The sequence below is a fragment of the Neophocaena asiaeorientalis genome, unplaced genomic scaffold (genome assembly GCF_003031525.2).
Source record: "Neophocaena asiaeorientalis asiaeorientalis breed wild unplaced genomic scaffold, Neophocaena_asiaeorientalis_V1.1 scaffold49, whole genome shotgun sequence".
Lineage (NCBI taxonomy): Eukaryota > Metazoa > Chordata > Mammalia > Artiodactyla > Phocoenidae > Neophocaena > Neophocaena asiaeorientalis.
In genome coordinates, this window is record NW_020172456.1 from 5,765,720 (window position 1) to 5,791,982 (window position 26,263).

General features: G+C 38.8%; 2 protein-coding genes across 7 annotated transcripts in view; both read right to left on the reverse strand.

Annotated features, from left to right (window-relative positions):
* The window catches only part of ZNF410 (zinc finger protein 410), a 40,643-nt gene extending 39,558 nt beyond the window's left edge, over window positions 1–1,085 (reverse strand). The window contains exon 1 of one of the 3 annotated variants that reach the window (XM_024737793.1): window positions 799–1,083. The gene's annotated coding sequence lies outside the window, so the exon portion shown is untranslated. Of the gene's footprint in view, window positions 1–798 lie in introns of all 3 variants that reach the window. The other 2 variants (XM_024737795.1, XM_024737794.1) reach the window with 2 other exon arrangements.
* Window positions 1,086–2,731: 1,646 nt separating this feature from the next.
* On the reverse strand, window positions 2,732–20,528 carry PTGR2 (prostaglandin reductase 2). 4 transcript variants are annotated; one of them, XM_024737906.1, is made up of 10 exons: window positions 20,402–20,528; window positions 15,689–15,773; window positions 13,080–13,198; window positions 10,846–11,037; window positions 8,450–8,620; window positions 7,211–7,420; window positions 6,082–6,203; window positions 4,920–5,007; window positions 4,115–4,154; window positions 2,732–3,295 (listed from the first exon to the last, which is right to left on the reverse strand). In XM_024737906.1, exons 2-10 carry the CDS (start codon window positions 15,723–15,725, stop codon window positions 3,210–3,212), a joined length of 1,065 nt encoding a protein of 354 aa, XP_024593674.1. In that variant the 5' UTR covers window positions 15,726–15,773; window positions 20,402–20,528; the 3' UTR covers window positions 2,732–3,209. The 4 variants fall into 4 exon arrangements, with proteins under 4 accessions (XP_024593674.1, XP_024593673.1, XP_024593672.1 ...); XM_024737905.1 differs by having other exon boundaries at window positions 20,328–20,415; XM_024737904.1 differs by lacking the exons at window positions 15,689–15,773; window positions 20,402–20,528 and adding an exon at window positions 14,516–14,596.
* Window positions 20,529–26,263: the final 5,735 nt, after the last annotated feature.

The following is a 26,263-nucleotide window of genomic DNA, read 5'->3' on the forward strand; positions in this document are numbered from 1 at the left end:
CTCCCTAAAAATAACAAAATGCCCCTGGCTTTATTTTAAAATGTTTCTTTTATTCTCTTTGCAAATACGCTGTGTTGGTCCTTGTGCCAAAGTGAGGAAGAAATACAAATTCTTAAGTTCCAAGTTAATAATATTTAACTTTCAAGTGGTTCCTAAATGCATTTCAGAGCCTCATGAGCAAGTGAGATAAACTTTAATAAACTAACTGAATTCTTTTCTCTGAAGAAACTTCAACCTGCGAAATGTGTAAGGCTGTAGACTCTCACAGCCCACACCCTCGCCTTGAAATGACACGCAAAGGAGAAACCAGTGGCCCAGACCCTCCGAGTCGGCAGCCTTCCTTCTTCTAGACCGAGAAAGTAAGCGGACGTACGAAAGAAGAGGGTAGGTCTGGGCTGAAATGTCCAGGGCAGAGTCGCCTTGACATCCTCGTTCCCCCATTACAACAGCCTAGTGAAGGGCCCCAAAGTCCGCAGGCAGGCCTCGCGGACGGTGCAGTCCAGGAGCTCCCGCCGCGGGGACTCGCTGACTCTTTCTCCAGGTTGGTCTTGTCCCCATGCCCCTTCCCCCGAAACCAAGCGAAGGAGCCGAAACATATGCCCCAAAAGCCCGCGAGAAGAGCCGAAGCCGTAGGGCTTCAGACCGGCCGCTCCACATCCGGGTGGGGTGCCCCGGGGCGGTTTCCCTGTCCTCTCCGGGGGCAAACTCGGCCCAAGCCCCTGAGGAGCCAGCATTGGCTCCCTCCCTCTCGGGGACCACCTAGCCGAGCGGGTCGATCAGGCCCACCCCGGAGCTCACCTTTCCGTCCCGGGCAGCCGTCCGTCCGTCAGTTGGTCCCGAATTCTGTCCACACAGAGCGTCTTCCGGCTCCCGCCGGAAGCAGCTCGAGCGCGGGACAGGAAGTTTGGCCGCCCCCCACACACACACACCCACTTGCTCGCCTCCGAGCCGGGCTGTTGCAGTCCCGCAGGAGGTTCCACCCCGGGGGCCGTTGGCCTGCGCGGGCCAGGAAGGCTTGGCTCGGAGAGGGAAGGCACTGCGGTCTCCTGCCTCCCACTCATTCCCTCTCGGCCTTTGTAGCTCCGTGGTCTGCGAAGCCCGAAAAACGGGGTCAGTCAATTCTAGGCGTGACGTCACTGCTTCCCTACTGCAGCGGATGGGGTAGTTATCTCCTGTCAGCTGAGATCAGTACATGTTGCAATGCAGGCAAGCGAGAAAGAAAAGATCACTACTTAAAACATTTATCAAAGTTCTTAGTGAAGAGGACCTCGAAGCTTCACTGCCCGAGAAGGGAACTTGCAGAATCTAGTTCTGCATTGCATACCAGGTGGGGTAAGAATTGAGACTCCGGTGTAGAACTTTTTTTTGGAAGGTGAAGTCCCCGGAGTCTGCGTTCCGTCAGTACAGTAGGATGTAAAGAGCTCTCCGATGTCCACACCGGTGCTAGAACACTTGAGTTTCAGGCCAGATGCCGCAACTTGTTAGAGCTTTATGTGTTTGACTGACTTTGTGAAATTACTAATTTTTGAATACGTGCTGCGTGCCAAAGGATGAAGGAGGGACTGAGCTAAGATAGTGGCAGTGGAAATTAAAGGTGTTTTCTAAGAAGGGCATTTTCAAGGACAGAGACAAGGTTGAAGAAACCAGGGGAGTAGTTTAGCACACCAACGATGGTGATTTGAAAACAAAGAAGCAACATGTTTCAGAGGAAGATAATTCCTCTTTAGATAAGCCGAGTTTATCTATTCCAGGTGCCTATGGGATATTTACTTGGAGGTAAAGGTCCCTAACCTATCTCAAAAGGTCAGAAATAAGATACAGATTTGGGAGTTATCAACACACAGACAAGAGATGCAGCTCTCTCTGGAAAAGTATATAAAACAAGAAAGAAGCAAAGTCCACTGAGGTCAACTGGAGTGACTGATTACTAACACAGTTCGAATCTACACAAAAGTATATTGCAGTTTGTAAACAGCTGACCATAAGCCAGCACAACACTCAGAAAATATCCTCAATTTTACTGTATTAAAGCGTTGATTACAATTAATAAAACAAATGCTCTTATTTAGAGGTACATTAATAGGTCTTGAACATCCATGTTTATGACCATTTGTTACTTTGCTCATTCAGTTCTGTCATTTTCTGAAGCTGTATTTGTTTTTGTTTTTGTTTTTTTGTGGTACGCGGGCCTCACTGTTGTGGCCTCTCCCGTTGCGGAGCACAGGCTCCGGACGCGCAGGCTCAGTGGCCATGGCTCACGGGCCTAGCCGCTCCGAGGCATGTGGGATCTTCCCGGACCGGGGCACAAACCCGTGTCCCCTGCATCGGCAGGTGAACTCTCAACCACTGCGCCACCAGGGAAGCCCGAAGCTGTATTTGTTGTTTAAATCTTTTTCATCACTTAAAACTTGAATTGATGTCTATATTTGCCCTCGAAATCTTTGTAACTATTTGACAGTATGTGCCTGCTAACCTAAAATAAACATAGGCTTTTATCAATATATATTTGAGTTTTTAGGCTATACTGTGAACTACTTGGCAAAACACATATCTTCTGTAGTAAATCTAGTCCCTCCATCAACCTAACCAACCTCAGTTATTTAATTTCTCATACTACTCCCAACACAAAGCCTCTGCTCTCCTATCCCAAAAACTGTTCCACAAGCTCTGAATTCCCCCAAACCCCTACACACACACAGACCCTGCAATTAAGTCCCTCTTCCATCTATAATATGGAAAGACCATCCCAATTTATTCTTCACCAAGCTTCAGTTCAAGAATTACGTAAAGCATGTCCAGTTCAATATTTACTAAGTGGCTTCTCAAGTATTCTATTTTAAATACAACTTATGAAGTTAATAAAAGTTATTAATTTAAAAAATCTTTTGTATGATCTATTAAACAGTTACATCAAATCTCCAGTGGTTTCAGAATATCTGATATAAATTTCATGTAATATTAGTTTTAGCAAAAGAAGGAAAAATAGGTCATGTTGACTTCAATCTATTATTGTAAATAATCATATTGGATGAAGAATACATATATGATATTGAAGACACAGGAAAGAATTATGTTATGCAGCTAAGAAAATATCACCTATGATCACATTTAAATCAAAAGGTATCTGTACTCTTAAGGGTTTTTTTAATGTATCTTGAAATCTTTGTGCAAAACGGAAAGCAATCCGTGTATTTCCTTAATGAAGATGTTTACAGAGATAACAAAGAGGTTTCTTCTGAAATGCAAACTATCTGCTTTCCGATGTTACCTCCTGTCATCATGGACTGGAATGCAGCTGGAAAGAAAAAAAAACTAGGTTATCTGAAAACATAAATGTCACCATCATACATGTTTATCAGTAGGTCAGACACATACAATTAATTTGAATAATTTCTTCAATGATTTTAAGTACAGAAGGAAACTGTCATGAAAAGAAACCTCAAGTAAAACACTGGCAAAGTTATAGGAGAAACTAACCCAATTAACATGTTTAAAATGTGTTTTTATCCAACTAGAAATGATTAATTGGTGTCTACATCCATGTTCACTGTTACAGAGTCTGAAGACTACAGGCAAATAAATATGAGGATAAATGTCAGCAATAACAATTTTTAAATAACTTTAAAATATTAGAAATTTAATCATAAAGTTTTACTAAGTGAAATATACATCTCCAAATGTATTAAATTTTTTTCTCAAAAAGGAAAAATTATCAGTTTTATTCAATCCTCTTTATTTGAAACAAAAGAGAGTGTTGAAATCTGTGTATGTTAGTAAAAAAAAAAACCCAATATTGAAAATTTGCTTCATGTAATCTTATGATGGCTTAGAACCATTCAATCAGAAAAAGTTACCTAGAGGCTAAATGACTTTCACAATTCTTACATTTTTTTTTCATAAGTTATTTACAAAACCAAAGAAACTTTACAATTTGAAATGAGAAAACAATGGCTCTTAAATACCACTAAGTTGAACTTCATGAAGTTTGATCAAGACTTTACAGGAAAGAAATGATTTAAAAAGAAAAAAACAACAGAGGAGTAGAATTAAAAGAAAAAAAAGAGTATCTGTGCTGAACTCATGTGTATAATAAATAAATCTACATTCATCTTACCTCCCATGTTTTCCAATCCATTTATCATAGTCTCTTTGATCTGTAAATCAAAATAGGTATATTTTATATTCTTTAGACTTAAGTGTTTCTATTTAACAGTTTTCAGTTTTACAAAAGGCAGCAATACTATTTAGCATTTTCTGTCTAAAAAGAGATCTTCATTTTGTGTAGGTAATCCAGAAAAGTTTCCTATCAATTCATTTTTTAAGTACAATCCTATTTTCCCATTGTCTAATCTTCAGTTTGTAATATCACATGCTATACACCTTCTTTTCAAAAAACAAAGTATATAAGCACACACACATACAACTTTGCCTATTATTTTCACATTTCAAGAACATCCTAGGTCAGGGTCTCTGGACCCCAGATCGATAATTCCTGATTTTCAGCCACAGCCAAGAGATCTATCAGAATGTCCAGGGAGGGCAGGAAAGATGTATGGTGGTGGACAGGTACTAGGAGGTGCTTATAAGGTTTTCGAGAAAGCACAGCTTCTAACTCATAGTAGCATTCCATAAATATTTGTTAATGAATATTACAATTTGGAAAAAACAAAAACCTATTATCTTGTAATATAGTCTAAGAAAAGTCAACATTAATAAAATTTTAGATAAAGGGAATAATGAGAGGATTTCTCAATCAGAAGAGTTAGCCTCACTCAGGAGGTAAAGTTAATTTATAATATTCAGTATACTTTTCTTCTGTAGAAATATTTATTACAAAACTAATATTAAATTCAAATAATATAAAAGTATATCAAGTAGCAGGAAGAATAATACTGATAAAGAACAGAAGCAAGTTCTACCTTTAGCTTTCCTTCTTTAAACCACTGACTCAGCTGGAGAATACCAGACGCAAATTTGTCCTTAAAATTTAACACCAGAAATCTTTCTCTGTAGTGGGGAAGAAAAGGATAATGATCAGAGACTAGGGAGGGAGTGAGAAAGCCCAAATCAAATCATTCCAGAACACTAAAATTTGTTAATCTTTCAAACATTAGGACTTAATCACACAGAGTCTGGTCAGATATAGCTTTAGGTGTAGTTACAAGCGTTAAGTATAATGGACTTCTATTGTATTCTCTGCCCAGCATCTATAATCCCATTTGGTAGTAACACTGTGATTTTACTTTGTGGGTGACATCCTTTCCCCACCCTCATGTGACGAAAGCCAGGCCAGTCTGAGCCATTAAGTATCAGCTTGAAGATGTGATAAAACTGCAAGAAGAGAGCTGTTCTCTTTTTTGCTTGGATTGCTAATCTGGTAAAATGTAAGAGTAAAGATAACAGTCATCCTCCTGCTGCTGCAAGAGGAGAGCCTGTGAGGGAGCCAAGACAATCCAGAAGAAAGCACAGCCCAGGGGTGAAGAAAAACTGAGTCATGGACCTCCCTGGTGGCGCAGTGGTTAAGACTCCACCTGCCAGTGCAGGGGACACGGATTCGAGCCCTGGTCCGGGAGGATCCCACATGCCGTGGGGCAACTAAGCCCATGCGCCACAACTACTGAAGCCTGTGCGCCTAGAGCCCGTGTTCCATAACAAGAGAAGCCACCGCAATGAGAGGCCCGTGCACCACAACGAAGAGTAGCCCCCACTCGCCACAACTAAAGAAAGCCTGCACGCAGCAACGAAGACCCAACACAGCCAAAAGTAAGAATTAATTAATTAAAAAAAAAAAAAAACTTGAGACATGACACCACTATGCAAACCTTTTATCCAGCCAAATCTAAGCCAGTACTAATACTGAACTTCTTAGATACATGAGCCAATAAATTTCCTTTGCACTTAAGCCAATATGAGTTGAATTTCTAACACTCGCAAAAAAGATTTGCGAAAGATTGATTGAACAGATGCATTTTTCAAAAAGTTTTCTGCCAGGGACCTAGTTAACCAAAACCTAAATGACCGTATTCATCCATGATCTTTAAACCCTTGAATCTGGTAATAAGGGGAAAGCGTAGAACACACCTTGTGATGTTTCTTTCTTTCCGGATTGCTTCTACAGCAGAGGGTAGTGGAGGAGGATAAGGCACATCTTTGTTGTACTGAGAAATTTGACCACATAGGATGATGTGGCTGTTCTGATTCATCTGTTCAGAGAAAATTGATGATTATAACCTAAGATATACACCTTCCCTATGTTTACTAATTTTATGGCTGCCTCAATGAAAGCCTCCTTGACTGTAATATTTAATCTTTTTTTTTTTTTTTTTTCCAAATGGCCACACCACTCGGTTTGTGGTATCTTAGTTCCCTGACCAGGGATTGAACCTGCGCCCTGGGCAGTGAAAGCACACAGTCCTAACAACTGGACCACCTCACCTCCAGGGAATTCCCTATAGTATTCAATACTATAATGCCAGTTATAATTGGCATTATATAGTTAGTATTATATAATTATAATGCCAAGTAATTGATTTTGTTTTGAAGACTTACCCATTATATGTATTAGAGAGCTTTAATTAGCTAGAAAATAAGTCTACTGCAAAGGAACACAGCAGTAAATAAAAGTTTGGTAATCAGCAAAAGAATTGCATTAGTTCTCATTGTCATCACTGTTGCTACTTTTGTTATTATTGGTAGAGTATTTCTTAGAATTTAAATAATTTAACCTCAATTGAAAACAATTTTACATAGAGTAAAGGACAATGCAGTGTTAAAAGCTAATGTTGATAAATTGTAACACTGTCAGTTAAAATATGTAAATACCTGCAATCTATGAAAATCCTTTCCTTACCCAAAGTCATGGCTGTAAGTTGGTTGATTTAAGTTGGTTGATGGTCAGAAGTGAGTTAAAGGTTAGAATTTCATTTGAATAATACAACTGTATTTTTTCACAAAAATAAATTACAGGTGAAAATATAACATTGCTAGCAAAGAACTGAAGTTGATGCTCACAGTGCAAATCCACAAACAAATGGAAGTAGCTTCAGCAAGCTCTTCTGTATCACTTAATTACAATACTGACCATCATGTTTTTCACCATAAACCCTACAATTTTATAAAGTTTTTTTTTCTCTCTCAGTATCAGGTAAAAAGATATCACATCAAATAAACCGTAGTATTCAAATTTATAACAAACAAATCAGAAAACAACCTGACTTATCACTGTATCACTGATGTCACCTCCAACATTGTCAAAGTAAACATCCACTCCAGAGGGGCATAATTCACGGAGTTGTTCTGCCACACTCCCCTCTTTATAATTAATTGCAGCATCAAAGCCCAGTTCTGAGGTCAAAAGGAGGCACTTCTCAGGTGTTCCACAAATTCCCACAACTCTGGAACAGCCCATCAAATGGCCAATCTAGGGGGAAAATTTTTGAAAATTAAACAACTTTCAACTGTCACAATTTAAATGTAAAAATGTGAAAGTATGAAAGTTAATACAAGTACATATATGAAAGTGTTCGTCACAACTGAGGTTAGATTCTAAGGCCTTTAGCTGAAAGTAATTTGAAACCAAAAGAACTGAGAACAGATATAATGGCATTCTTTAAAAAATTAAGATTGAATAAAATTAGAGTTAGTTTGAATGTTAAAATCTCGCAATTTAAAGATGATGTCATAAAAGGAATAGTCAGACCCAAAACATCTCTATCTTGCAATTCAATATTTTTCAGGCCTGTGAGCAACTAAAATCACTATTAAGATAAAATGTTTTGTTTCAATGGTTTCACACTATAAAGGCTATTATTCATAAAACAATGTACTTTAAAAATTTCCATCATAATATTTACTATACTTCTAGAACCCAATAAGTGCTTTCTTATTTGAAGATGATTTTTTTAAAATATAAATTTGTTTTTTAATTCATGTAATTCCAGACAGGTACTCTGTGATTTTCTTCTTCATATTGATTACAGCAATGCTCTAGCATTTACCATGTCATTTTTGGTTAAAAGAGAACAAAATACAGGGCTTCCCTGGTGGTGCAACGGTTGAGAGTCCGCCTGCCGATGCAGGGGACACAGGTTCGTGCCCTGGTCTGGGAGGATCCCACATGCCGCGGAGTGTATGGGCCCGTGGGCCATGGCCGCTGAGCCTGCGTGTCCGGAGCTCCGCAACGGGAGAGGCCACAACAGTGAGAAGCCCGCATACCGCAAAAATAAATAAATAATAAAAATTTTTTAAAAAGAACAAAATACAAAAATCTATAACATTTTTCATATTGTTAAAAAGAGAGTCTAAGCATGCTATAACATCACTTCTACCAAAAATGTGTAAAATAATATTATAAATTTGTTCAATTTTATATCTTAAATTATATACACATATCCAGAGATTCAGTTATGACTATTTTTTTAGAAAATCAGATTATTCTCCAAAAGTTTACCTGCCCAGCTAAGGATCCACAAGCACCAGCAGCTCCACTAACAACCATTGTCTGATTAGATTCAGCAGTTATATGACCTTTTTCCTGTATCCCAATCAAGGAAGTCAAACCAGGCATCCCTATAGCTCCAAGAAAGTATGAAAGGTGTCCATCCACAAGCTGTGGGTCTACCTAAAAAATATATACATACCTTTTAAAAATAATACTAGGAATTTCCGTTTTAAGTCAACAGGGTAGAGACAACCTGTTAAGTACTGTATTGTGTCCCCCCCAAATTCATATATTGAAGACCTAACTCTTAGTGTGAGTATATTTGGAGATAGGGCCCTTAAGGAGATAAGGTTAAGTGAGGTCATAAAGGTGGGGCCCTAATCTGATAGGACTTATGTCCTTAAAAGAGGAAGTGGCACCAGCACCAGAGATCTCTTTCTATGCAGGTGAGAATAGGAAAGGCTGGATGCTGTGTGAGGACACAGTGAGAAGGCAGCCATCTTTAAGCCAGGAAGAGAGGCTTCACCTGAAACCAAATGTTCCAGCACCTTGACCTCAGACTTCTAGACTCCAGAACTGTGAGAAAATAAATTTCAGTCTATGGTATTTTGTAATGGCAGTTCAAGTGGACTAATAAACAACCCAACATAGTTTCAAGAACAGTAAACCATTCTTCAGTCTTGTTAAAATTCTATAATTTACTTGTACAAAGTAAAAAAAAAAAAAGAATATTACTTCTCTTTATAGTAAAAAAAACCTACAAAACCTTTAAAAAAGAATTGCCACATAAGAGATACCAAACATTCTTTCTTGTCAATGTCCCAAATATTTCAAAAGAGAGGAAACACTTAACAGGAAAACACTAGGCAAAACTGGAAAGTTTAAAAATCTCTGAGCAATTCCAGAGTAAACATTTATCTATATAAAAATGAGCTCAAACTCTAACAGTTCTCATTACTGATGCTTAAAATGGTCCATGGAAATGTAAGGAAGGTGAGATACAATTTCTTCTAGCTTAATTACAGAATAAAATGAGGTCTCTGTCAGCTTTTTAGCATTTTACGTTTATATGTTTACCAGGCCCAATCAATAGTTAATTATACTTCTCTGACATTTTCTGTGCCTGTTTTCTTATCTGTAACATTAGGGAGAATTGAAAAAAAATTATATAGAAAGACTTCCTACCATAAAGGTTTTATAATAGTTTTTAAGGAATTGAATAATTTTGGTAAAAACTCAATAAACCACCAAAAGTAATCAAGATTCGCCACCTTGGTCTGCCACAAAAAAAGAAAATGGCAGTTTGTAATCAGCAGTTTTAAATGGCTATCAGTTAAGTCTGGTGTGTGAATAAAGGTAATGGAGATATTAAAGTCTATAATATACAGAAAGGTCTACCGTACACTACACAGAAATGTATCCTGTAGTTAATAGTCATTTATTAGTAAAGCCAGTATAAAAACATTGTGAGATAAGTTTGCTTTTAGCAAAGATCATTTTTCTATCCCTTCTGAATTCCTCTTCCTCATTTCTAATAGCAACTCCCCAAACATTTTTAAGCTCTCTCCAGTTGCTCAATTTCCCACTATAGCACAATGACAGGGAAAACTAGAAAGTGCTTAATGTTTCTCTTTCACTTCCTGCTATGAAATTTCTAGTTAAATATATTTTACTAGAACCATTAGGTTGGCAAATGATTGTGTAATGTCTCCCGCATCTCATTTTATCTTAACAGCCATCTTTAACTGATTATAATAATTGGTAATCATAAAAAATACTAAAACTTTATAAAGCTTTTTACAAAGCCTTAATCACATTTATCATAGCTAAATTTAATTTAATTTTCACATTCATTTGAGAGGTATAGATTGTTTTCATTTTGCACATGAGGAAACTGAGGTTCAGAGATATAAGGTAACTTCCTTGATGACAAATATTAGGCTGAATTACATGAGGCTGCCAGTTTTTGTAGGTCAAAACAGACAAATATTGGTAATTCCACATGGTTCAGCCTAACAGTAGAAACCAAACTCAAGATTTCTGACACAAGATGGAATTTCAAGCACAAACCAAATGAATTTCGTAAGTCAAGTGGAAATTTTTCAGGAAACTTTAAAGCATACAACTATAAGGGGTCTTCTAGTTCTTAGTATAAAACATTTATGTAAATTTTGAGAAATTAAATATGGAAAACAACATCACTCATTGGCAATCTAAGAACTGCCATACATAGTTACAACCAACAGTGGAAGAGGAATAAAAGGCTTTCCATATTCTGACAGCTATCTAAAAAGAAAACATGTGCTTTTATTTTTTCCCTGATAACAAAAAGAACTGAGCACCAAATGCATAAAGAAGGAATTACAGGGGGGGGAAAAAATCAGATACTTTATATTATACATCACCTTTTCAAGGATATTTCCATCTAGAATAACCTTGGTTTGCCAGGGCCAATAGAAAGAAGTCATAAAATCGCCTTTAGTAAAATTTGTGTGTTTGCTTTCTTCTATAATCCCAATACCTCCACCATCAACCACCTGAGACAGCTGCCAAGGTGATATATAGTCACTGCCAGTGTCTTCATTCATTCTACAACGCTAAGAAAAGAAAACATAGATTAGGATAATTCTCTCTGATAATACTGAAAGAGTTTACTAATTTACCCAGTGACTAAAAGAAAGTATGTAACAAGTAATGTTAAGTACAGTGTTAGCCAAACAAAATTTACCTTAATTTCTCTCTTCCTTTCAGTTATTTTTTATCCTGAAAAAAAAGTATCCCCTCTATAACAAGTAAAGAGTGAAATTTAAAAGGAATTTATGTATGTTCTAAAATTAGATTGTGGTGATAGTTCCACAACTTTGTGAATAGACTAAAAACCACTGAATTGTACACTTTAAACGTGTAAACTGTATGATATGTGGATTATAGTTCAATAAAGCTGTTAAAATTCTTAATTACTTAAAGAAATTTATGTAATATTACATACATTATGCTAGCAAAAATAATACAAGATACTGTGTCAATGGTTTCAGTGGATTGTTGCAAATTAGGTACACTTACTGTTGCTGATAATATTATAAAACTGTCCATTTTTTTATAGAAAACAAACTAGTAACATATAGACCATAATACTGCTCATTTCTTCAGCCAAGCAATACTGCTTCCTCAATGGAAAGAACCCAAAAGAGAAATGAAACAATTTTTATACAGTTATTCATCACAACTTCAGACCAAGCACTACAACATTCCCCCTAACCTCAGCTGGATGTTCTCTTTATTCCTCAAAGACATCATGTCACAATAGCACCACACCTTTCCATAGGACTAGGGCTAAAGACTTCTCCCAGAGGTAATCAAGGCTTTCTTCCTCTCTGTGGCTCACTCTTGCCTCTGTCATGAAGGCCAAGATGTACAAGCTTACAGTGTGGTCCAGGAGATGGAATAGATGGAAGGCTGCTTGATCAAGGGCCCCCCCCATGGTCTGGTTCAGTTCACCAGGGGAAAAGACCACATAGGGAATTGAGGCAGAAGCTTCTATGGGAATACACTACACTTCTGCTTGTGTGCCCCTCCCATATATTCTTGAAAAGCAAGTGCAGCAGCCATTGGATACTGGCCACACCAAGAACCTGATTCTTAAGGCTAATAGAAAAAGTGGGAACGAGTAATTCCCCATAGGTAAGCGAATGATGTCAACAGAATAAAACATTATACAACCACCAAAATAATAATAATATCTGGACTAGTTTTTCATATGAAGGTATGAATATAAAAATCACAAATATGAAATCAAAATAGTATATACATATTAAATATAAACATGTAAAATATAGTACATAGTGATTAAAATTGTGAATTTGGAATGATATAAAATTTCAATAAGTTAATGTTCATCAGATTTCTTTTTTCCCCTTTAAAGATGCTTATGTCCTTTTTTTTTTTAGAACAGTGTCAAGTGAAAGCAACCAAAGTAATTTTCTTCCTTCCTTCCTTTAATACTTAATAAGCACTTACGCTTGTCACTGGAGATACAGTGATAAATAAGATCTTTGTCATAATAAGTTTTTATTAGAGAAAATAAATATCTAATAACAACACAAAAAATTATTAATTACAACTGGGATATAGGCTGGAGGTCAAGGTACTGTTTTGAGAAAGTATAACAGAAAGGACTAGTCTGAGGGTTCAGAGTGATTTTTTTTAATATAAATTTATTCATTTACGTATTTTTGGCTGCGTTGGGTCTTCGTTGCTGCATGCGGGCTTTCTCTAGTTGTGGCGATTGGGGGCTACTCTTTGTGTCAGTGCGCAGGCTTCTCATTGCGGTGGCTTCTCTTGTTGCGGAGCACGGGCTCTAGGCGCGCGGGCTCGGTAGTTGTGGCTTGCGGGCTCTAGAGGGCAGGCTCAGTAGTTGTGATCCACAGGCTTAGTTGCTCTGCAGCATGTGGGATCTTCCCGGACCAGGGCTCAAGCCCATGTCCCCTGCTCTGGCAGGCGAATTCTTAACCACTGCGCCACCAGGGAAGTCCCTCAAATATTTATTAATCATGAGGCTTACACAATGAAATTCAGATGCAACATGAAAAAATATGAAAATAAAATTATTTTCACTAAGTCACAAAATCCTGATTCTTACCATGTAAGGATCCACAGAAAGGTAAAGAGTTCTGACTTGTACTTGTCCTTCATTGATATTATCTGGCAAGTTTACTTCTTCTACTCGGAAATTTTCTGCCACTGGATTACCATTTTTTCCTAGAATATTAAGCAAAAATATAAAATCAAAAAGTCACTTTCCCATAGAATTATTTATTATTTTTAAAAGGTCACTCTAAGATTTAGAGCACTCCTGGAATACACACATAAATAAATCCATATTGTTTTGTAATTTTTCTGTAACTCAGCATAAATTCTTCAAATAGTTTCACTTGCTCTTGGTTTTCTCCAAGAATTTCCTTTGGCATATTGCTGTCAATGTAAAAATTTCTTTTTTAAGGTGATTACAGGTAAATCACCTCATCTGTTATGAAATTATAGAAGGATTTCAAAAAGTAAAAAAGCACAGCCAGCTTTTTTTTTTAACTATGAAAATTAAAATTTACAAGGTAGCAGAAATACCACATTAGCCAAAGTAAAGAGGTAAACTATCCTTCCTCATTTTAAGATGAAAACAGAAACTTAAATGAATATAATTAAAACTTCATATTCATTGAATCATCAAATTTATAAGGTGAAAATAGAATGTAGACATTTTAATCTAATTGCTCACTTTACTAAAACTGAGAAAAGGTAAGTGTCTTTCCCAGGCCACATGCTAGGTAAGCACCAAAATCAAGGCAGCATGGGCCCAAACCTCTCAGGTTACTTCCATGCCTACGCTTCTATGATTCAGGTTAGATGTCAGGTTAGATGACCTAGGATGACATAGGTCAGTGCTTTTCACATAAAACAGAAAAGCACATCTTAAGAATCAATGATACACATTACAAAGAAAAAACAAAAGCCACATATATTTGTAATATAACCTTCTAAAAATTATAATATTTTAAAATACCTTATTTCCCCAACAAGTGGCCTTGATAACTTATCATTTAAAAAAATGAATATTGGGACTTCCCTGGTGGTGCAGTGGTCAAGAATCCGCCTGCCAATGCAGGAAACACAGATTAGAGCCCTGGTCCGGGAAGATCCCACGGAGCGACTAAGCCCATGCACCACAACTACTGAAGCCTGCACACCTAGGGCCCGTGCTCCGCAACAAGAGAAGCCACAGCAATAAGAAGCCCGCACACCGCAACAAAGAGTAGCCCCCCCTCACCTCAACTAGAGAAAGCTTGCGCACAGCAACGAAGACCCAACGCAGCCAAGAATGAATGAATAAATAAATAAATAAATAAAAATTTTAAATGAATATTATATTATTTAAAGAGTTTCTTCTAATATCTCTACTAGTGTTAATATCTTCCTACCTCATTTACCACATTTACATCATATTATTACTTTTTGTTCCTCCATTTGCATTAATAATTATTAAAGACCACAGTTGTTTATTCATCACAGACAAATACATACCAGGTCGGGAATTCAATACCACTCTTTGTACAATCATCACCTTGTTTGCACAGTTGTCTCACAAGACTTCTGTATAAAATAACTCCTATTTTTTAAGGTGATTACAGGTAAATCACCTCATCTGTTATGAAATTATAGAAGGATTTCAAAAAGTAAAAAAGCACAGCCAGCTTTTTTTTTTAACTATGAAAATTAAAATTTACAAGGTAGCAGAAATACCACATTAGCCAAAGTAAAGAGGTAAACTATCCTTCCTCATTTTAAGATGAAAACAGAAACTTAAATGAATATAATTAAAACTTCATATTCATTGAATCATCAAATTTATAAGGTGAAAATAGAATGTAGACATTTTAATCTAATTGCTCACTTTACTAAAACTGAGAAAAGGTAAGTGTCTTTCCCAGGCCACATGCTAGGTAAGCACCAAAATCAAGGCAGCATGGGCCCAAACCTCTCAGGTTACTTCCATGCCTACGCTTCTATGATTCAGGTTAGATGTCAGGTTAGATGACCTAGGATGACATAGGTCAGTGCTTTTCACATAAAACAGAAAAGCACATCTTAAGAATCAATGATACACATTACAAAGAAAAAACAAAAGCCACATATATTTGTAATATAACCTTCTAAAAATTATAATATTTTAAAATACCTTATTTCCCCAACAAGTGGCCTTGATAACTTATCATTTAAAAAAATGAATATTGGGACTTCCCTGGTGGTGCAGTGGTCAAGAATCCGCCTGCCAATGCAGGAAACACAGATTAGAGCCCTGGTCCGGGAAGATCCCACGGAGCGACTAAGCCCATGCACCACAACTACTGAAGCCTGCACACCTAGGGCCCGTGCTCCGCAACAAGAGAAGCCACAGCAATAAGAAGCCCGCACACCGCAACAAAGAGTAGCCCCCCCTCACCTCAACTAGAGAAAGCTTGCGCACAGCAACGAAGACCCAACGCAGCCAAGAATGAATGAATAAATAAATAAATAAATAAAAATTTTAAATGAATATTATATTATTTAAAGAGTTTCTTCTAATATCTCTACTAGTGTTAATATCTTCCTACCTCATTTACCACATTTACATCATATTATTACTTTTTGTTCCTCCATTTGCATTAATAATTATTAAAGACCACAGTTGTTTATTCATCACAGACAAATACATACCAGGTCGGGAATTCAATACCACTCTTTGTACAATCATCACCTTGTTTGCACAGTTGTCTCACAAGACTTCTGTATAAAATAACTCCTATAAACAGAAAAGTTTTAAATCACAAGTAAGTTATGAAATATTCAACAATTTAAAAGTTTAAAAAAATGTACATTTGTGTTTCTGAACAAGGAAAGGAAAAATCATATTTAGGATCCAAAAAAGATGTAGTCTCCTGTTAGAGTTTGCCTCCTAAAGCAAATATATGAAGAAAGACTAAATCTAATTAGAATATTTGACTAATAAGAACAAATTCACTGAAGATTGAGTGGAACAAAATGTTTTTGGCCTCATAATTCAGGCATATTCATCTTCAAGCCATCATGATTAAGGCTCCTACTGTAGCTTGATTAAAAGAAAACAATATGATATATTCCTCCAGAGTTAGCCAGTTAGTCTAGTAGCAAATAAAACACTAGCCGTTTAACTGAGATGTAACCAAATTTTCAAAAATTCTTTTATTCATTTATCAAAATGGAAATTTCTTAATAGTTCTGCTGATTATAAAAGTAATACATCAAAAGCATTTTTAAATCCTCACCTTCTAGGAAATTATGTAATATAGAATGGCCAAGTGAATAAAAAAGGATCAGTTTATTCTGGGTTTACAATCTGAGCTAATGAAAGAAGCAAAATGAAGTTCCAATGCTAGCAGTATCTGACTTGGGCATGCTTACTTTATCCATCACTAAAAATGAGAACAGACCATTAGTGTTATTCTGTACCAAGGACTGTTGTGCTATGAAACATATATACATATATATATATGCACATATATATTCATGTAGTATTTAATAATATTTAATATATATTTCATTTAATCTAACAATCCTATTAAATATTTTATTATTATCCCCAATTTATAGATGAGGAAATGTGCCTTAAAGTGTTCAAGCACTTTCCTAAGGTGGTGGAGTTGAGATCCAAACCCAAGCTGTCTGACATTCCAATCACTTAACTACTACATAAAAATTTCCATCCTATATGTCTAAGTTGTTTGATTTTTAAGTTACTAAGCAAATATTATCCTTTTTAAAATTATTTACTAGTTGTCTTCTCTCATTAGATATTTTATTTCATCCTCTTTAGTACCTAATAATGTTGAGAAGCCCAAGAACAACAATTATATCAATGACATGTTTTTACAATTGCAACATAGTTTTTATTAAATTATAGTTGATTTACATTATTATATTAGTTTCAGGTGTAGAGCATAGTGATTCAACATTTTTACAGCTTATACTCCACTAAAAGTTATTACAAGATAGTGGCTATAATTCCCCATGCTATACAATATATCCTTGTTGCTTATCAACAGTTGCAATATATTTAGCTCTTAGCATCATTTCCAAGTTTATACAGCAGCACACTTAGACATTTGACAACCATCTGTAGATCCATTTGATATTTAATAATGCTTACCTTGTATCACTGGGTAATTTCATTTACTCATGACTCTACTCCTAATCTAGTTTCTAAATTTGCAGGACTCTTGAATTTCTTCATATTTCTCTAATCCCATATAGTACCTGAGTTTCTTATATAGACCTGAGATTTATGTATACTTCTCAGAAAAATGTTAAATAATCATCACGGGGTATTTTTCAAATCTTGCGTAACATAGTATTTATATGGAGATAACTTATGGAGAACTTTCACACAGATTTATTTTTTTCTTAAAACAAAGTATATAGGTAATATCCTTATTTTACAATGGAAATTGAGGTACAGTTTGTACCCAAGATCACATAGCCGTTAAGCAGAGGAGTTAGGACTGAAACATAAATCTCCTCATCCCAGATCTCACTTGTCCTCACTCTTTCCACTATTGCCCGCCAATCACCTCCAAACACGGTTTTCACGTATATAGCCACATAATAATGTTCAACTCTTCTGTAGGTACCCTTTACAAGAGGAGAGGAATTCTGCTCCTAATTAAGAACTAAATGTCTGATGTTAGTGGCATTCCATAAAATAGAATGAAGAACATGGATATTCATCTTATTTGCTTCCTTACTTTTTATAATGTATATATTTATAATCTCACTGGTTGTGACCTTAATGGCTGGTTGCTCTCAATATACACTCTCTCCTTTCGGACGCAATGTTGCCAGCTAAGGACTGCGTTCCCCAGCTTCCCATTAAAACAAAATCCCAGACATCATCCTATTCAAAAATCCCTCAGTTATGCATCTCTAACAACAGGTTGTTTTAAACATAAACACTATGCCATTAACATAACAGAATTAATAGTCCAGGTAATTCCTTGACATTATCTAATACCTAGTGCACATTCAAATTCCATCTTTTTACAGTTGGTTCGTTAGAATCAAGGTCCATATACTGTATTTTTGAGTCTCCCCTTTTTTATTTCATGTCACTGATTGTTGAAAAAACATGTTTCTTCATTCCTTTGTCTGTTGAATGACCTTTGATTGCATCCTCATAGTGTCTTTTTTTTTTTTGGCTGAGCAGCATGCAGGATCTTAGTTCCCTGACCAGGGATGGAATCCGTGGCCCCGGCAGTGGAAGCGCGGAGTCTTAACCACTGGACTGCCAGAGAAGTCCCTATTTTTATTTTTTTTCTCATAATGTCATTTACTTCATTATTCTATCTCCCCTCTTATCCTTGACAGGTAGTTAGATCTAGAGGTTTGATTAGATGCAGGTTCAGACTTTTTAGGCAAGAATCTTTAAAGGTGGTGCTGTGTGCATCCTATTTCATCACAGCGAGAAGTCCATAATGTCTTGCAGGGCTAAATGTATTTTTTTAAAGAAAATCTCCTATTGAATCACCATGTGTGTAAATTACATAGGGTTAAAAGGCAAAGTTTTCCAAATTGATACTGGATCCAAAGATAACTGACCTTAAGTGGTGATTAACAGCACCAAGATGGCTAAATTTTCAAAGGAGTCTTTCCAAATGAAGTTTCATATTTGCCACCCTTTTCCCTAATTACTTTCAATGTATGTTTTATTACTTGAAATTATGCACACTGTAGATTTGTCCAAATACTGCTTATCAGCATGAAAAGCACACTATTAAAGTTTTCTCCCTCTGTATTAAATTAGAAAGTTTTCAAGTATCAAACACTACAATTAACTAATGTAGGATAATCGTGCAATATCCCTCCATAGCACAACACATTTAAAACATAAAGAGGGCTTCCCTGGTGGCGCAGTGGTTGAGAGTCCGCCTGCCGATGCAGGGGACACGGGTTCGTGCCCCGGTACGGGAAGATCCCACGTGCCGCGGAGTGGCTGGGCCCGTGAGCCATGGCCGCTGAGCCTGCGCGTCCGGAGCCTGTGCTCCGCAACGGGCGAAGCCACAGCGGTGAGAGGCCTGTGTACCGCAAAAAAAAAAAAAAAAAACATAAAGAAATTTAGTCACAAAATTAAAATATACAATATGATACACCAGCTCTAGATCTGAAAGGAGGTGTGGTGGTGGTGGTGTTATTCATCCCAAATGGGAGGGAAAAAAAACTCTAGTCCTTATTGACTGACATCAAGCAGACCATATTTGCCCGTAGGTTCCTAACTGGTGGTAAACAATATTCCAAAATAATACCAGATCAATGATCAACTGAAAAATTCTAGTGCCAGTCAAAAAGAGTGTGTTATCTTAATGTCTACCTTGCAGCCTATTATAAGGGGTAGGGCACCCAACTAGGCAAAGCAGAGTACATATCCTGCTTCTAATCACGCGGGATCTTGGGAAAGTTCCTTCTCTCAGCCTGTTTCCTGAATGTACCTAAGTGCCAGGAACTGGGCTAAAGACTTAATAGCCATTGTCTCCTTTAACCCCTCCATCCAACAACACTCTGAGGATGGTACTGTCACTGTTCCCATTTTATAGAGGAGGAAAACGAGGCACAGAGAGGTTGAATAACTTGCCCATGGTCGCACAACTGGTAATGACTGCACTAGAACCCACAGGCAAACACAACACACACCACTGCCATAACATGAGATTCCTAACACCTTTAAGAAAAAAAAAAAAACAAACTTCTCTACCCTGATCTTGCTCAATTATTCTGCCACAAATGACTGTTGCCCACGGCCTTATTACAAAACGTGTAAATCTCTGGGATTTCCTCCACTTTTTCTGGACGGTCGCTCTCCTTTCCTTTGAGACTTGTTTTTTTCCTTCCTTTCCCCTAGTATGTGGAGATTCCTGCATGGCTCTTCCATTTCTCAGTGGCTTCACCTTCTATGGCTCCTACTACCAACCACTCATACGTAAATTACTAAAAATCTGCGTCTACAACCCAGAATTTCAGACTGACTTCCCAGAATGTAAACACCAAGACAGGGAATCGTGCCTGTTTAGTTCAGTGATTTATGTTCACCCCCTATGGCTTGCACATGGTAGGTGCCCATTAAATATGTGTTAAATGAACATCCCAAGGACACCTTAAACACAATTATGTCCAAACTTGAGGTTGCTTACTACCAACAATTCTAAAAAAAAAACTCTGCTTCTGCTTCTCGAGCATTCCCTATCCCAGTGACGTAGGCAATAATGCTAGCGTCGCCAGCACCTCCGGGAGGAAGCCGGGAGGTCACCCTGGTTCCTTGATCCTCCCTCACCTGAAGGGCCCGACGCAGCCTCGGGTTCCCCAGCCCTAACAGGCCCGGCCGGCGGAGCCCCGCGCTTCACTCACCGCCAAGGAGCTCGGGAGGAAATCTCGCGCGGTTTGCAGAGCTGGCGAGGGGTTCGCCGCGCGACCTCGGCCCTCCGACCTCAGTACGCAGGCGCACGATTAGACCTCGGCTCCTCACCCCCTCCCCTCCCAGGGGCGGGCTTTTGAAGTTTAGGCTACAGACCTGCCTGGGTCACAGCGTTTCCGTGGAAGGTTGGGAAGGTGCGGAGGTTTAAAGACTAGTCACATGTATGGGCAAAGTGTATTAATAAATTAACCGGGATTGGTGGCCTATGGCAGCCCCTACTACCTGGACCCAAAGAACAAATCGTTCAACCTTGACCAGTGAGTTCACTTCTAGCAGTACTTTTTTTTTTTTTTTTTTTTTGGACGGCCATGGATCACAGGCCCAGCCCCTCCGCGGCATGTGGGATCTTCCCGGACCGGGGCACGAACCCGTGTCCCCTGCATCGGCAGGTGGACTCTCAACCACTGCGCCACCAGGGAAGCCCTTTAGCAGTACTTTGAAGGAATTTTGTTTTATGGATTTCTCCCTGAACCTCAGGTTGGAAAATTACAGTTAGTTAGGGGCCCGACAAGCCTACCCTTCGTTTTATAGCCGAGGAAACTGAGGCTTGGAGAACTGCTGTGATTGGACCATCTACCTTTCAGCTGGTTAGGAGAAGTGCTGGGGTTACATAGTCTCTCCAGACTGCTGGCCCAGGACTCCTTCCCTTACAACAGGGCTCTTTTCTTTTGCAAAGAATCCCAACTTCCTCAAAGATGGATTACCCAGTGTGACCTGGCATCTCAATTTCATAATTGTTAATTGCCTCCTTCTGTGTTGAACTAGGTTGAGCAAGGTTAATTCCTAGGATAGCTGGGATTCCCCAGGGACTTCAAACCCTAAGGGAGACCCTTCTGAATTAGGCAGGTGAAATAATTGCTATTTATATTATATTCATGTCAGAGCTAATAGCTCAGCATAAGTCATAGTATTCAGTAGCTGAAAGACGACTGGGATTGTGAGCAAGTGGGCAAGAATCATTAAACAGCCTGGAGCTCCTGGTAGCTTCACCTCTGAAATTTTTACTTCTTCAGAAAAGCTTCAGGAAAGAACTAGAAGGATTATACTACTGTGCAAACTTCTTCATGCAGGAGGAGAAACTTACTTCTTTTATCTATCTTGTACAGGTAGACCTTCGATAACGTTTTGTTGTAATAAATTGAACTAACTAATGGAAAAGAAAATACTCTAACAGACTAAAAATAATAGCATAAAATATAGTCTAGAACTTGATTTTAAAAGACTCTCTCAAAGTAGAAAAGAAACCCTGCAATATTAAATTAGTTTTGACTCTCTTGATAGAGGGTCTGTGAACTCCTTGTAACAAGTGTGATTTTTCTCCCCAGAATGAGTTCCTATTTCCAAAAATTCAAGAAATGAGTGTATTAATTGTGTCCTCATGAGAGGAGAGAAATTTTTCCAGTACTACCTAGTTAAACCTCTCCCCAAATCCTAAACCTCAAAAACTGTGTTAGATAATAATTGTTCGTTGTTTTAAGCTGCTAAGTTTGGGGGTATTTGGTTATGCAGCAGTAGATAACCTAATATGTCCACTAAGGGAGTTCCCTGGTGGCCTAGTGGTTGGGATTCCAGGCTTTTACTGCTGTGCCCCGGGTTCGATCCCTGGTTGGGGAACTGAGATCAAGCTGCATGGTGTGGCCAAAAAAAAAAGGAGAGAAATGGTAGACTCCAAGGCTGGGTCAGGGTAAGCCCGAATCAGATGAGCCTGAACATTTTTTTGGCTGCACTGCATGGCATGTGGAATCTTAGTTCCCCAACCAGGGAGCAAACCCATGCCCCCTGCGGTGGAAGCACAGAGTCTTAACCACTGAATGGCGAGGGAAGTCTAGTGAACATCTTTTTGCCACCAAAAATGATGAAGTATGTCACAGGGATTTTTTTGCGGTACGCAGGCCTCTCACTGTTGTGGCCTCTCCCATTGCGGAGCACAGGGTCCGGACGCGCAGGCTCAGCGGCCATGGATCACAGGCCCAGCCCCTCCGCGGCATGTGGGATCTTCCCGGACCGGGGCACGAACCCGTGTCCCCTGCATCGGCAGGTGGACTCTCAACCACTGCGCCACCAGGGAAGCCCTTTAGCAGTACTTTGAAGGAATTTTGTTTTATGGATTTCTCCCTGAACCTCAGGTTGGAAAATTACAGTTAGTTAGGGGCCCGACAAGCCTACCCTTCGTTTTATAGCCGAGGAAACTGAGGCTTGGAGAACTGCTGTGATTGGACCATCTACCTTTCAGCTGGTTAGGAGAAGTGCTGGGGTTACATAGTCTCTCCAGACTGCTGGCCCAGGACTCCTTCCCTTACAACAGGGCTCTTTTCTTTTGCAAAGAATCCCAACTTCCTCAAAGATGGATTACCCAGTGTGACCTGGCATCTCAATTTCATAATTGTTAATTGCCTCCTTCTGTGTTGAACTAGGTTGAGCAAGGTTAATTCCTAGGATAGCTGGGATTCCCCAGGGACTTCAAACCCTAAGGGAGACCCTTCTGAATTAGGCAGGTGAAATAATTGCTATTTATATTATATTCATGTCAGAGCTAATAGCTCAGCATAAGTCATAGTATTCAGTAGCTGAAAGACGACTGGGATTGTGAGCAAGTGGGCAAGAATCATTAAACAGCCTGGAGCTCCTGGTAGCTTCACCTCTGAAATTTTTACTTCTTCAGAAAAGCTTCAGGAAAGAACTAGAAGGATTATACTACTGTGCAAACTTCTTCATGCAGGAGGAGAAACTTACTTCTTTTATCTATCTTGTACAGGTAGACCTTCGATAACGTTTTGTTGTAATAAATTGAACTAACTAATGGAAAAGAAAATACTCTAACAGACTAAAAATAATAGCATAAAATATAGTCTAGAACTTGATTTTAAAAGACTCTCTCAAAGTAGAAAAGAAACCCTGCAATATTAAATTAGTTTTGACTCTCTTGATAGAGGGTCTGTGAACTCCTTGTAACAAGTGTGATTTTTCTCCCCAGAATGAGTTCCTATTTCCAAAAATTCAAGAAATGAGTGTATTAATTGTGTCCTCATGAGAGGAGAGAAATTTTTCCAGTACTACCTAGTTAAACCTCTCCCCAAATCCTAAACCTCAAAAACTGTGTTAGATAATAATTGTTCGTTGTTTTAAGCTGCTAAGTTTGGGGGTATTTGGTTATGCAGCAGTAGATAACCTAATATGTCCACTAAGGGAGTTCCCTGGTGGCCTAGTGGTTGGGATTCCAGGCTTTTACTGCTGTGCCCCGGGTTCGATCCCTGGTTGGGGAACTGAGATCAAGCTGCATGGTGTGGCCAAAAAAAAAAGGAGAGAAATGGTAGACTCCAAGGCTGGGTCAGGGTAAGCCCGAATCAGATGAGCCTGAACATTTTTTTGGCTGCACTGCATGGCATGTGGAATCTTAGTTCCCCAACCAGGGAGCAAACCCATGCCCCCTGCGGTGGAAGCACAGAGTCTTAACCACTGAATGGCGAGGGAAGTCTAGTGAACATCTTTTTGCCACCAAAAATGATGAAGTATGTCACAGGGACACAGAAGCCAGCTTGAAGGGGATCCTACTGGCCAAATCTGGGACACTTGAGCACCAAAATAATTAATTACAATAATGCTTTACAAACATCATAAACATAGAAATTTATGAATCTAAACCAGTAATAAGCAAACAGAGAGAATGGAGTGTTCTTCCTTACAGTAGGATGCTGAGAGCTAGCTGATAAATGTAGAGGAAGTACTAGAGTATCATAAATACTAAATGTAAAATATTAGAGTATTGTACAGCTTTCATAGTAAAGATTGGATCAGACGAGAATTATCAGTGGATGCTAAATCTAGGGGGACTAAGATTCTGCACCCAATTTGGATTCTGCACCCAATTCCAGTTAGGGGAGTTTCCCACACACCACCAAGCAATGCACAGACACCAGCTTGGGTGACTTACAATTCAACTCAATTCTGATACTATCTACCTGGAGATAATATCAGATCCCACAGGTTACGTGGTCAGTCCTATAAAATTGCCCCCCCCCACACACACACACACATTCAGATGCCAATCGAAAGTCCACCTGTGCTTCTGAGAAACAGGCTATAGATTGGAAGTCCCAATGATCCTCTGCTTGGATTCAATCAGTTTTCTAGAGCAGCTCACAGAATTCAGAGAAACATTTTACTTAATAGATTACCAGTTATTATAAAAGGCTATAACTCAGGAACAGTCAGATAAGAGTGATGCATAGGGCAAGTATGGGGAAAGGGTGCAGAGCTTCCATGCCCTCTCCAAGCTGGACAGTCTCCCTGCTTCCCCACGTGTTCACTAACCTGGAAGCTCTCCAAACCCTGTCCTTTTGGATTTTTATGGAGGCTTCATTATATAGGCACGATTGATTTAAGTCATTGCCTATTGTGACTGAACTCAGTCTCCAGCCCCTCTCCCCTCTCTGGAGATGGGAGGGTAGGAAAACTGAAAGTTCCAACCGTCTAATCACTTGGTTGGTTACCCTGGCAACCAGCTCCCATCTTTAGGCTACCAGTGGGCTTTCCAAAAGTCACCTCATGAACATAACAAAAGATACCTTGATTCCCTCATCACTTTTGAAGTTCCAAGGGTTTTAAAAAGGAACTTAGTGCCAGAAATGGGTAAAGACCAAATAGGTATTTGTTACTATAAATCACAATATAACAAGGATATTGTGTTGAGGAGCAGGATACTTGCACTGAAATAAAGTGCAAGTGAGGAAAAAAAGTGGTGATGATCTCACGTGGCCTCAGCCTGCAGTGGCTTGAAGCAGGATTTCGGTTCCCAGCCAGACTGAGGTTGGGCTGTGGCAGTGAGAGTGCTGAATCCTAGCCACTAGACCACAAGGGACCAGTGGCCAGTGACAAGGCTCTGGCCCATGAGCTGTGTAGAAATGAATTTACACATAGAGATGGAAAGTAATGAAACAAGTAAAATATTTATTAGGAGGAAAAAGGGTACGTGTGGATAGACACATGGGCGGACTTAGAGAGAGAGTCGTGCCCTCGTGGTCGTTTGAATCACTATTATGGGGCATTTCTTCTGGCTTTCCTTTAGCCAGTCATCTTGTTCTGAGTCCATATTTGGTATATCTCAGGGTCCTCCTATGTGTGCGTGTGCATCTCTTAGCCAAGATGGATTCTAGTAAAGAGGCCTATGGGTAGGCCTCTACATCACCTATTATGCGGTGGCGCCCCCTCCCTTTTTGACCTTCAAGGAGCCTTTCTGCGTGTGTGTGTGTGTGTGTGTGTGTGTGTGTGTGTGTGTGTGTGGTCGGGAAGGTCTCCTTGACTCTGAGAATGAGAAATATGTGGTCTTTTATCTCTTATCTGGGCAGGGCTCAGCTCCTCTCTAGCTCCTGCTACTTTTGAGTACCTGTCCACAGGGGAGAAACACCAGCTGTTCAGATTGGGGCCCATCTATCTCCTGCCTCAGTGATTATACAGTAGAAAAATCTGAAAGATCTTAATATTCCCTTAGTGAGCTTTGTGGATTAATGTCATTCATCAAATTTAAGAAGTTTTCAGCCATTATTTCTTCAAAAATTTTTTCTGCCCCTTTCTCTCTCCCTTCTCCTTCTGGAATCACCATTACATGTATGTTAGTATCTTACAGGTCTCTGAAGTTCTGTTCATTTTTCTTCAGTCTTTTTTTCTCTCTGTTTTCAGATTGAGTTATTTCTATTGATCTATCTTCCAGTTCATTTCTGCCACCTCAAACCTGCTGTTGAGCCCCTCTAGTGAATTTTTCAGTTATTGTACTCTTCCGTTTCAGAATTCTCATTTGG